This window comes from Homalodisca vitripennis, unplaced genomic scaffold (genome assembly GCF_021130785.1).
Source record: "Homalodisca vitripennis isolate AUS2020 unplaced genomic scaffold, UT_GWSS_2.1 ScUCBcl_3541;HRSCAF=9127, whole genome shotgun sequence".
In the NCBI taxonomy this organism is placed as follows: Eukaryota; Metazoa; Arthropoda; class Insecta; order Hemiptera; family Cicadellidae; genus Homalodisca; species Homalodisca vitripennis.
This window is the reverse complement of record NW_025779669.1, coordinates 1-14,133: the sequence shown is the minus strand read 5'-3', so window position 1 is coordinate 14,133 and position 14,133 is coordinate 1. Positions and strand designations below refer to the sequence as shown.

Genomic DNA, 14,133 nt, shown 5'->3' with positions numbered 1-14,133 from the left:
CAAACCCATACAGTTCATAATCGTTTCATGTCCTCGAATAGGGTGCCACATGTCTCTCAAAAGCTCGTACAGTTAGAGATCGAGGAGAATATTATGATTCCCAAAAAATCTTTCTATATCTCTATTAGAATATGTTTTTGGTTTAGCTGGATTCCTTTGTGTAGAGTAGAGAAGAGTCTCGGCAGAAATTTTACTAATCAGCTCATCATTAAAAAAATATTTGAAGAAGTTGTATGGATGTTTCAATTCAGTCAAAGCTTCAGGTAGATTGTAACTTCCCTTTAAATTTAATTTGTTCATCATCCAGTTCAAAATTTCCATGCTTCCAAATTTGAGGAGGTCTTTTGACTTTGTGAGTTTTTTGTTTATTTTTAGTGATCTTTTGTTTGGTAATTTTTCCTAGAAACTCTGCTGATTACCAACACCTGTAGACAATTCTGTGTGAGATATTTCAGTAGGAGTATTATTGGTTGCAGGCAATACTTCACTGGTTGGTAGTGGTTCACTTACTTTATCGTTGGTATCAACAGAAACGGGGTTATTTTGCAGTTTCTAGGTCATCGAGCACATTCCGAAATCATCAATATTATGTGGGGAATAATTAGGCATATCATTGATACCATCATTGTCTGAAACAACTGAATTGATGGCTGGCAAAGTGAGTACTTCATTTAGTTTGGCAAAAAGTTCTTCATCGTTTATTTCATCATCAATGTCGTTTTCATTAATGACTTCTCCAAACTCGTCCTCACTGTTGTAGGGAAGATCCAAAAGTTTAATGATTTGATCTTTTTCTAAATTTTCATCCATGATCCCTAAAAAGAAACGCTTGTGTAAATTACTTACAAATAGTAAAAAAAAAGTGTCAATTAAAATAAACAGAATATACTTCAATTAGACTGAAATAAATTCATGAAACAACATACTAATGTTTGTACCATTGAAGTTCGCATGATGTAAACTTACGAGTTACATCATTAATTATGTACATGAATACAATTATGCATGATGTTACACTTGAGTTACAAAATGATTTCAGCTTATAACTATAAAACTATCAAATGAAAATAGTTACCTGAATAGTTTTTATAAAGTAGGAATGTCTGTGACACTGAATATATTTATTATTTGTTGAAACTCATTCAAATAACTAAGTAAAACACATAACCTGTTCACCATAAACTCCACTCAGCTTAGACCATGTGCTCACTGGGAATCAGCTGAGTTTGCTTTTTTTCTTGTTTGACAATAACACTGGTGGTTTGGTTTTAGACTATATGCATGATGTTCCAGCTCAGTTACTCATCTTAGTTCCCATTTCTGTGGATAGAAAGCGCTACAATACCAAAACAAGATTATGTTACTCTTGAGTTACACTATGCATCAAAGGGTAACCCATCAAAGTTACACCCACCTAAGAAAACCCTCAGGTCGTCAAAATGCTTCCGAATAGACCGCAGATTTATGTGTAATATTAGTGGGGAATCAATGAGCGCTTCGTTAGTTGATAAGAAAGAATCAATATCAGGGTAATAACGGCATTTATCTATGTTTACATCGGAGAGTTCTTCGTCGGTAAGTATGTGGAGTCTGTCTGTCATGTAATTTAGTTATCTACCGACCTTCGACGTGATCGTGTCTCTGACCTGTCTCTGGTGCCTGTAAGTGAAACACAATATACGTACTCACTTGAACCCTGGCAATCTTTCCTATTACACACATAATTACAAGCACATTAGGTATACAATATTTTAACGATAAACCTTTATCATACATTACACTAAAAACAAATATACATTTTCTTGTTAGGCTATTATTTGGACAAATTCCTACATCAATAGCATGAATACATTACTAATATTCGTCCTAATTTGATTCGTACTTGAATTTCAGTAATAAAGGAGATCAATCTGCAAATAACCATCAGACTATAATTTACAGCATCGTACCGTTGTAAGCCACCTAATTTAGAAAAGGCAAAACTTCCTGTATTAGTTACAATAATACTAGGACATATACACCAACCTAGACATAACACTGAGTAAACAACTAACAATCAAGCCATCCACATAAGTACCACCTGAGCTAATTTCAAACATTAAAGGTAAAAGAATAAAGATATAATAACATAATGATTCAAACTTATAAATAGTTCTAACTTATACAAGTTTGTCTAGGTCGCTTTTTGTTTTAATATGTATAATTGAAGCATTTTCACTTTTTTTCGCAAAGATTTTTCCGTTTTTCACCCACACAAATTTATAGTCTCTGTCTTTGGCCTTAAGTCTGGTTTCTCTATGCAGTTTTCTGTTGTCCACTGTCAGATTTTCATTAAAATAGACTTTAGGCTTGCCCGCTGCAGCATTTTTGTAGGCTTTTCTTCCCTGGGTTATCCACTGGTCCCGAACATCCTTCCTTGTAAACTGAACAATCAGTGTGGGTGGGTGCTCAGCGTTGTGCTGTTTTAGTGGGTGGGCAGCCTGGATATGTTGACTATCAAAAGTAACATTGATTTCCCCACAAACCCTCTCCAATATCTTTATTGTGTGCCTCGGAGATATTTATAGTCTGTTTTCCTGGACTGGCTTCCTATCTTATCTCTGGTACTCGTCCACAAACACTCCCCTCGTTATCGGTCAATAACGTTATTATTTGCGACAAATAGTTTGTCTAAGGCGTACAGTCGTGGCGTTCGATTTTCCTTTGCCTTGTGTGCGTGTACGTAAATAAAATGGGTGACAATTTACGATTATCTGAATTAGATAGACTATTATTAGAAATTGGAAGTGATAAAAGTGATATCGATAGTGTTATTGAGGATGGAGACGGTTCTATCACGCGTATTTGTCCACGTTTTCATAATTACGCGGATACTAATGTTGACAGTGACGAGCGGGCTATCACACTAAAATCCACTACTAAGACAAAAGACAGTCTCAATACAGTGTAAATATTTTGTAAATATTAGATTAGTTGTTTCTTGAAGTGACAGTATTATTACAACATTTTTTTATTGTGTAAAACATTTGATGCGTCCTACATCAAGCAGCTACAACACGCAAAAAAACGTTAGTAAAAATGTTACGTACCTGTATTTTTACATTTTTTTTAGTATAATATACTTGTTTAATATGATCTGTATAATGTTTATATAACATAAATAACAACATAAACAAACAAAACATGTATAATTAGCGAGAGCGCGCTAAGCAGGCAGGTAGGCGTGCAAACACTGCGGGTGCTGCTGCGTTGTATTACGGATTAATTCGTACTCTAAGGCCCGCGCGCGCGCGCCGTTTTCATGATCCGCAATGGGTTAAAGCGTCTGTTGTATTGATCCATGTCATTTACCTTCATTCTCAATTCTTCTATTTCACCATCCCTGTCCTCTACCTTCCTCTTCAGACCCACTACCTCATGCTTAAAACTTTGGTTTTGCTTTTTCAGCTCTTTTATTTCATTAAGCGTCTCATCATACATACCTGATATAAAATTTTGGCTGTCTTTTACTTCTTTGAGTATGCTTTCAAAACCCTCGACCTTACTGGTAAGGCTAGCTATCATAGTCTTAAGCTCATTGTCACAGTTTGAGGTTAGGCCTATTTTTACAGGAGTCTGAATATTTGATTTACTACTCACGGATGTAGACCTTCCCTTACACTTGTGCATACATCTCCAGGCTAATTTCTTTTCTTCACTCATTGTTCTGAAGGTTGTTTCCTTAACACTACATCCAAAACAAATAATGGTTACCACAGCCATGACACTCAACATGATCACATTCCGGTTGCAAAATCTCACCACAATAACCGCACCACACCATTTTCCAAGAATGTTTAATAAACTTCACCTAGTTGTTGAATAACAAAATAGATCAGTATGTTAAGCTTAGATAACGACTTTAGGTTATGTTGCGGAATAACAACGAGTAGCGACCGACTGCCTCGAGCGCTGCCAAATGATATATACCCTATATAGCTTAGAACCAAAGATCTGTAGATAGAGCATCACATGAGAATCTATCTCATACAAGAATCTCACAATCCATGTAACAAAATCAAACTTGCTCCTAGCTATAAAACATTCATTATGTAAATGCTCAGAAAAGATCCACTTTGAATCTTTCAGGGTAAGTATTCATTATTGAGTTATTGTTATGTAGTATTCAACAAATTAATTAATGAGTCCTATGTCTTTAATAGTAACTAAATATGATCAGTTATCTGTACAGTGAAACTGTTATATAGATTTTACCCCAAGAATGTACAAACCCTTGTGTTGAGTTTATAAGGTATTCGAAAAAGTTTACAACCTTTACAAAATAACACCAGTGGTGCCTATGCACATGAAAACCTAACATCAAAGGCAGACATCACCTTTTTAAACAGTTTACCAAAATCAGTAAAAGAGCTGAGGTTCACGTTTTAAAAGCTTTGGATTGTTGAAGATCTTTGTATCCCCAGACATTTAAATCCATCAGTGGGGGTGATTTTTAGAGAAATTAGAAAACAACATACAGTAAAAAATATTACGGATATAAAGGAGTATAATTGTTCTCAATTTTCAATTATTACTTGCTTGCTGACAAGAAACGTGAGGAAAATAAGAGTTGTGAATTACTAAATATTTATAACAATTTTCTGTACTCAGCACTAACTTATCTGCAGTACATATCCGAAAGCACGCCATGAGACACTCTGCAGCTTTTTCCAGGGGCTTAGTACCAGTGCCTGGCTGTTTCATGAGGTGTGTAGCCACCATCCGCAGTTCCAGGCACACACCATTAACGGCCGGCAGCAGCCAGTTCTCGTCCCGCAGACCCTGGAAGACTTTGGTCAGGTTCTGCACCAACACTGTCTGATGCTCATATGCACTGTTATAGTTCTTTTTCTTCATCTCATTTATACATCTAGAACATTTCACATCTTATCACTCAAGTTGCAAGATCAATTTAGTTATTACTTGTTTAAGACCAGTTCTACAATCATAATTTAGAAAGGCTCTAATTCTTTTGCAAAAAGGAACTATACAGAGTTATACAAATTTTTACTTGAAACCTCATTTAATTTTATGGCAACTATCATAGCACTAGTTAACCTGTTTCTTGAAAATGTTCATAAATATGCTATGAATAAAAACAGAGTTTATTAACTGCATTTGCTAGCTGAGGACAGCTTTATGTGAAAAAATTCAAAAGCATGAAAAAATCACTGTAAATTAATAATTTTCGAATTATCAAATTTTTCAATATAAACCTAATGAATAAGACATCCATGCAAATTTATTCTGACCTGTTCATCAATTATTACGCTAAACATATATTTATTTGTCTTGATTTTCACATAAAAATATTAATAAAAATACATAGTAAAACCATTAATAATTTATATAGTTACTAAACATTGTGATTGATACGTAACAATTTTTATGTCAAAATTACTAAGAGATCCTTTCTTGTTTCAACCCTTTTAAGGCCATAATAGACACATACTGACAAATTGAGGTTAGCAGCCAACTGCAGTAATAGACACCTGTCATCTACTTTTACAGGTTTATTATAAATCCAAATGCTGTAAGGCTGAAAATCCTTATATGAAAACATACAATCTTCACAATACATGAAACACATTGATGTTTTCAGCTTAGAAGTTATTTAACTCCTAACACACAATAAACTAATGTAACTTTCACATCAACTGTCATTATTTTCATTTCTATAACATATAAGAACTTAGGATTTGTTTAATTATGCTAACAAACAAATTTGATTTATGATTATGTATGTATAAATACTATAAAGCAATGTTCAGTATTTATTATAACTTAGAGAAACTAAAATAGTATTAAATCATTTACTCCCACTTTATTTTTTTATTCACTTTTAAAAGTTGTAATAGATAGTAAAACCCCAATTTTTTTAGTTTAAAAACCAAGTAACGAAGTAGTTAAAAGATACAATAATTTTTAATGAAAAGTTTTTTTTAATTGGCCTTAAAAGGATTATACCAGAAACATGATAAAAATTATAAAATCAAAACTGTGTAAATGTAAAACATTGCTTAAGATATTTTTAATTAGACTTAAAAACTCTTAATTTCATCAAACCAAATTGACCAAATGTATGTACACTTTTGAATGTAAAGTGAGATATTAATGTCTTAATATAATTATAAATTAGCTAGATAAAGTTTGGCATATTTAGCCTATAAAGAGTTAAGTATTAACCATTACATTACATATGATGGTTATACAATTTCATTTGGAAATTGTTAATCAGTTAATTATGATTTAAGTATTAGAAAGAAATATAAAACTTCAAAAATAAAAAGATATAATTGAGTTTTCCTGACTATACACGTATCCTCAATTTGGACAAAACCAGTTGGGTAGTTTAATCACGACATATGCTTACGAGACATTAAAAAATACCCATTTTTTTTACTCAAATGGTTTCCAAAAAAAATATTGTTTAATAAAGCAAAACTCCATCTTTTGGACAGTCACAATACTTTTTCCTGCACTCTAAAAAAATAAAATGTGTATTAAATTAACATAGTAATTGAATGCGAGAGAACAATCATTGAATAATTAATAGACCATCTATCATAAATAGAGTAATTTAAAAAGTACTATAATAATCATCACCTTAAATGAGCAGCAACTACTTCATCCAGAGGAGAATTTAAGAAGTCACTGCATTGAGCTTCAGGATTAGACACTTGTAGGTTGGGGTTATGAGAGTGATTATGTCGATATGATAAATAATCCTGTAACACAAACAATATCCTTATATGGCTGGTTTTTCTCAGTTGGGAACCAAGTAACATTTCCTGTAAGACAGAATTTAATATTCTTGACAGATTCAGACGTAGACTTTCAACATAATAACAAAAGCTCTTGTAGAAATAAAACAATACATGATTCTACGATAAATTTTATGTTTGTTTGTGTTCACCTTCATCTGGCTGATTCTTAATGACATACCTAGTCACATTTCACCACTGTCATTTGTTAAGTATGCAGTTTCAGTAATGTTTTAATGGCAACAAAGTTTTATTTAAATGTGAATGATGATAAGAAACTAAGTACACCGATTTATAAGAAAGAAGGACTACAACAATGAAATACACAATTCCAGAGAGATGTAAATACATCCGTTCTTAGACAGATGCCAACTACATAGTCACACACGTACACACAGAATTGTACACCCTTAGGGTTGTTCCGATACCACGAAAGTATTGATACTCGTACTTGTATCAGTATCGGTAAAAAAGTACTCGATACTACTCAGGTATTGGATGAAAAGTATTGATACTTGATAATATCGAGTACAACGAATCAATCCACGTCTGTAGTCATTCGTGGTAAATTTCGTGTTACGGAGTTGTCTTCATACTGTTTCTAAGACACTATATTAAACAACAACCCCAAAGAATTATTAATATTAGTTTAAGGTTAAAGACATTAATTTATCCAACTAACAGTTGGTGTAGTGCATGTCATTGTGAGGAAAACACCTTAACAATTAGTGAAACTATAAAGGAGTAGAGGGGCAAAAATTATTTTACAGATTTCTTTAAAACATTGTATTCAGTAATATTAACCTTTAAGTTGTAAATTATATTTATAATCATTTAAAAATATTAATTTAACATATAAATTATTTGAACCATTCATCGGCTGGCAACACTCTGAGAAAGAAAAGTGCTTGCTTGAAAGCCTATTCCTTGTTTCAGTTACTTTACCACCAGCTTTGGAGAATAACCTTTCACAAGACACAGAGGATGCAATAATCAAGAGAAATTTTCTGGTTTCTTTGTACAACCCCGGGAAAACATACCTCATAGATACCCTCCTTCCATTGTACAAGGGGGTTTATTAAGAGTTTTCTTTGTACAACCCCGGGCAAACATACCTCATAGATACCCTCCTTCCATTGTACAAGGGGGTTTATTAAGAGTTTTCTTTGTACAACCCCGGGAAAAACATACCCCATAGATACCCTCCTTCCATTGTACAAGGGGGTTTATTAAGAGTTTTCTTTGGAGCCATTTTTTAAACTTACTCTTGGCCAACAACTCAAATATGGCAATCTACTATAAAAATAATTCAAGTTGCAAGTACGAAAGTGTTTAGGATTTTAAGTAACACTAACAACAGGTAAAACTACTCATATAATTCTATACCAAGTAAGTGTCGAAACAAGAGTATCGAGACCAAATGTACTTGGTATCAATACTTTGCTTGTATCGGAACAACCCTATACAAACTACAGAATACTTGGCGAGAGTTATCTTGTCAGCCACTATTTCCATTTCACTACTTCAAAACAAAACAACACATTGTGGGTAGGATTAGGTTTAATGCAAAGTGGCATAATACCTAATAAATTTACTATACATAATCTTCACAATACAGTACGTAAATGTAATTTTTATACACAAAACCAATACACAAGTTATTAAACCTAAAAACTAATTCAAATTAATGATAAAAACAACTTTAAACTTATACTTGATTATTGATTATGGTCCATTAATCATTGAATTATTACCAGATTTACTCATAAAAAACTGGAGAAAAACTACTAGGTTAATTTAAAAAAGTTAAAATATAGCATAAAAAAATAATTTTAGATTACAGTTGCTGATACTTTAATTAGAAATCAAACTTACTTATAAACGGCTAAGTTAATTTCACCTTGTTTCCAAATCAGATGTACTTTATGTATTATCCAATGCATGAGTGACCAATTAGCATTCAATACAGAGGCAAATTTAAAAACAGATTAAGATTCCACAGCTTATTACTAGAGAGTTGAAAATATTAATTTAAGTTCATTTTATGTATTATGAGATCAACAATGGTATGTCGTAAACAAAATACTTACTGCTAATTTTTCACCAGCCTTGTTTCTCCAAGCATTATTAACCTGTAACATTATAAAAATGTGTTATTAAAGAGTTCTTTAGGGGCTATAAAAATTAAAAAATACTGCAATATTCTGACAATTTAATTATGAATTAATCTAAAGTTATTTTTATAATCTAAAAGTAAATAAAGTGTTATAGCTACTTCAAAATTTAAAAATGAATATGTCATTATACATATATTTTATGTATAACCTAACTTAACACTACTCATACATAGGCCTAGTATGTGGATTAACATATACATAGGCTCTGTGGTGGTTTATAAACAGCAAGTGAGAGATCCAGGTTCGGTAATATTAAATTAGCAAATACTTTTTGTGAATCAATCTTTATTGGAAGTATATACAGTGTGTTCCAAATTGTATGCACACTGAAGGGATCTTGGAAAATATAAGAGATATGGCACAAATTAAACAGACAAAGTTGTGCGTGATAAAAGGACCATCAATGTGGTTAAGGTAATTTTATTGGTTGCTTCGTACACTCGCTAAGCTCAAAAAAACTGTGTTTGGTTAAAAATTTTAAACTCTCACAGCTCTGTCAATAGTAACTATAATAAAACGTTTTTAAAAATGAAATTTCTTCTAGTTTTTTCAAATATTATAATGAAAAATTATTCATGAAAAGATAGAAAGAGCTGTTGGGTTTAGGTTAATTTTTTAAAATACAACGACCCATCTTTTACTTATCAAAGGAAAGTAGGTTTTTATTGATTAAAAAAATACCATATATTTTATACTTTCCTTGTGTGTTTAAACAAATAGTTCTAAAACCCTGTTTTTTATGTTTCTTTGAATATAATTTTTGCTATACTATTTTGATAGTTGGTAAACCTAACTGATATTTCACTGCACGTAGTGTTTGTGCAGCTTTATCAGCTGGTTAGTAACATAGAAATTATATAATAAGGTAAGTCTAAAAATAACTGTTACATACATTTTTGCGACGGTTACAACAATAACATGTTAGATTCAAATTATTTCATATTTTATAATCTTATAAAAAATAGCAAAAACCTATCAGATTAGCTAAAGTAATCGTAAGTAGCATGCTGCTCAAACAGACGTTATATAAAGTTTAGTTATTTTGTGTAATTTGAAACAAATACATTTCTTTTACATAGAAAAGTATAGTTTCTCTATATTAACATTTTTAAAGCCTAAAACGTAATTCAGCTCGAGATCATCATTCAAAATGTATTCAAAGTAAAAACGTGGGTACTTAGGGATTATACCGACCACACCCAGACATTAAACGTTATTTCACATTTTGCTTCTACTGATTACTAGATTAGCGGTTTAGAACAATATTTCGTCAATATAAAACAGGAATTGTCTTATCGCAAAACCCCTTCCCATCCTCAGACAGAGGTTAAAGTCGAGCGGTCTAGTAGATAACGTGATTGCAGAGTCGCGTCGCTTTGTTGTACTTCCGTGTTTTACCCCTACATTTCTCCAAACACAAAATTCAACAAAAACAAACATTACCAAACAAAAACTAAACTCTTTATTGAAAAAAACACTCTAAACTTGTTTTTATTCTTGATCACACTCTGCCACCCAAAATGCGAGTGCCTCCGGCCATCGCACGGGCTTCGGCAGCCCCGCGCTGATGTCAACTAAAGAAAAACATCCCTCGAGATAGTACCTATCAGTAAAATACCAAATTCTAGAGGGGCTGATCAGAAATACAAATTGAATTGTAATGGAAAGGCAATTATGTACTGTGCAAAAAACTTAAATAATCATGTGATGCCGCGCGGCCTGCCGTAATCGGTATTCTCGAGAAAGATAAGATAACAGCGACAACAATACCTGGAAATGCTTGTAATTTTTTAATTAAAAAGTTGTTTTTTCGTTCTATCATGTTTGTTTCTATAAATTTATATTTTTGAGTTCGTCATAATGGTGTGGTCGGTATAATCCCAAAGTACCAAAAACGTGTTTGAAAATTAATTCAAAATATTTGTTTAGTTCTTGACTAATAGCGGCAAGAACAGTGACGTACATGTCTTCTTTGTTTCACAAACAGTCACGTTTATCCTTGAAAATACATAATGTATGTAAATGTTATTGTTTTCTTTTAATTATATTAATTTTATATTATATTTTAATTTGTAAATTATATGAATATTTATACATTATTTTCTAATATTGAAAACTAGCCACACCATATTGTTCTTTGAAATGTCTATTACATTATTTGGTCAGACGTTTTGCTTTCAGTCCTTTAGATGGTCATGAATATCTATGATTCCACATAATTCGATAATCATCATCCGATTGCGTTGGTGGCCACTTTATACTGCAGCCTAAACGTGTCTTGACAACTTGTGAGAAAAATATCGTAAGATCATCGCCTCTGTAGTTGTGCAGCCCCGCGCTGATGGCCAGAGGCACTTGTGTCAGGATGATATGAACTTTTATTCTTAGAAGGTCTAATTTAACAAAAATGTCTTTTTTGTGGCAAATTCCCCTGATTTCAGCTTGATTGTTAGTTTACATATACAAAGATGGTGTAACGTCAGTCAGCAGCAACCAATAGGTTAACTTACAATCATAACAATTACTTTAATACTAGGATATGCAAAAGATTTTACTTTTGTTTTATTGGGTAGGGTACGATAAGCGGACCCGGTTTTTTTATATCGAAATTGGCAAACAATATTACTTAATCATAACCATCGATATAATCAATCGATACTGATTATTTTGAAACTATTACTGAAATAATATATATCAACAGCACTGCTGTAAACACTCTAAAAATAATACACATCAGATAATATTTCAATTTTACATAAGTAATTCTGGTTATTAAACATGGCAGTCAATTTTAGAAAACTACTCGACGTTGCTTTTTCGTGGCTTCAACATGTTGGACTCGTACCAAAAAACTCATTATGTGAAATTTGTGGGAAAGAAACAACTGTAACTCTCAGAGGAATAAATATGGTAGTCTTCAGTTTTCCTAATTTTGGTTATAATAATTTGTTTGATCACTGTAAATATTAAATTCATATTTTAATTTAAAACATATGATTGTTATTGAGGACTATAGGTACTTTTATATCGATTGATAGTCTAGGATTTGAGATTCGAATATTAGGTATCGATGACTATATTCTTCAATATAAAAAACCGGGTCCGCTTATCGTACCCTACCCATTTTATTAAATTTAGAACAATAATGTCGAACCCACTTACGTTATATGCTTTTAAGATTGTGCTAAACAATATTATTTTTCTGTAAAATAAAAACAGTTAATATTAATTATGAATATATAGATTTGTATATATTCAATAGTTTAGATATTCATAGCTGATTTGTTTATCGTGGCCGTTTATTATTCTGCAACTCTACAGGGAATCCTTGTTCATTTTTTTAAGTAAACTATTAAGTGTTTTCTTCACTGCATGAATATTACCAAATAGCCTACTAAATAAAACCGAAATCTTACCATACTGAAATAGCTGGACAATGATTGCGACATTCTGAAATCAGTTAAAATTACTAAAGATGTATTCAATAGAAGAAACTGACTATTAACTAATTTTGTATCAACACATAATAATGATGATATAAAAACTCATTCGTTCTTATCATACACTAGTACACTTATTTCTAGGTTAAGTTTCAACTGCAGAAATTCATAAACAAGCAAAACATTATTTTTCTTCTTCTGTTTGCTAGCTGGCGGGCCTACGTTTTTTAAGCCTCGGCCCTCATTGCTGTTGGAGCTCTGACGGACTTCGCGTTATTCTTCTTACATAGAAAAAAAGGCTTATCAACGTACAGTCTCTTTTCAAGTGAACTGTTTCATGCTGCAATGCACGTACACACTCTATTTTTTTTTTAGTAACAATCCTTGCAAGTTGTTTGATAGTGACCGATCATAAAAAGTAAACAGCGAATGACTGTCATACAGGATAGAGCATGGCACTAAATCCAATAATTCTACCTTGACCGACGTTCTTTAAACGATTTGCGGAGTGCCCACTCATTTAAATTAACTCAGGAAATTGTTTTCCCTCAGGTTTGGTTTAGATAAGATAACTTTATCTTTACCCGCAGTTGCGCCAAAACGTTTTCAATTGCAACATTTACATCCTTGTCTACTTCAGTAAAATAGTCTATGTTACGCACCTAAAATGTAACCAGAAGCTCAAGACTGCGGACATTAACAGTTGATCCGGGCATTCAATTTAGCGCATTACAGAAGTGTACCTTTCCAAGTAATAAACCTTTTCTTTGGAATTTTTTCACGAACTCGAAACAGCTGCCTCCTGATGTGATTTTCTGCACATATCTTATTTAAATCTCCATACACTAAGGTTTGACCTTTGTTTTGATATCTCCGAGAGAAATTCTTTGTTTGAAGGTCATTTTTGACGATTGAAGGATTGTGAAGGAAACAGGATTTTTCCGGACATTTGCCATCGTTCAGTCAAACAAGAAATCAGTAACACTACGTTTCGAGATCTGCAATCTGATCCCTTTTCAGGTAAAGAACTAGCCTAATACATAATTACAAACTAGGTTAAAATAAACAAATCTTACAAAGCGTTGTGGCACGCCTAAGTCAGGAACCACAACCACCATGTTGTTTGTCAACTTCACTAACTCTATAAACATGCACTTAATAAAAAAACTATATACACAACACTAATCTAAAGTCCCGTGTGGTCGCCTTACACTGTTGGCAATAGGACGAGACTGGAGGCTCTACAAAGGCGTTTTCTTCGCTTGATTGGTGTTCCGGCTGGGTTTTGCCTATCTTGATGTGCCTGTGGAGGAACTGTCCAGCAATCTGAACTTGTCACCTCTTGCCTTGCGACGTGACGTGGCTGATGTTGTCCTTCTCTGGAAGATAGTGAATGGTCGCATAAACTGTCCAGATCTCCTAGCTGAAATCGACCTCAGAGTTCCGGCAAACACAAGATCTCGAGATCTGCTGGGTCGAAGATACCACTCAACCAACTTCGACTTCAACAGTCCTTTCGCAAGGTTTATTCGCCTGGGAAATCAGGTTGCGTCTGGGTGTGTGACCTGTTCTTCGATGGACTTCACCAGGTTCGCCGGCAGGCCTTCTCTCTTCTTTCTTGACAAACAAGGGATGGACGCTAATCTCACGAGGCTGCAAAGAAGTTCTTTAACAGTACGTTGACTACCTATCAGAATGAACGGACACACACGA

General features: G+C 33.1%; 1 protein-coding gene across 1 annotated transcript in view; it reads right to left on the bottom strand.

Annotated features, from left to right (window-relative positions):
* LOC124372585 (PCI domain-containing protein 2-like) overlaps positions 1-12,468 on the bottom strand; it is a 42,761-nt gene extending 30,293 nt beyond the window's left edge. Inside the window, exons 1-4 of the mRNA XM_046830991.1 lie at positions 12,397-12,468; positions 8,894-8,935; positions 6,646-6,767; positions 4,658-4,909 (exon numbers count right to left, since the gene is read on the bottom strand). Coding sequence (XP_046686947.1) covers positions 4,658-4,909; positions 6,646-6,767; positions 8,894-8,935; positions 12,397-12,429 — 449 coding nt within the window. The 5' untranslated portion in view covers positions 12,430-12,468. The remainder of the gene's footprint in view (positions 1-4,657; positions 4,910-6,645; positions 6,768-8,893; positions 8,936-12,396) is intronic.
* Between the last annotated feature and the right edge of the window lie 1,665 nt (positions 12,469-14,133).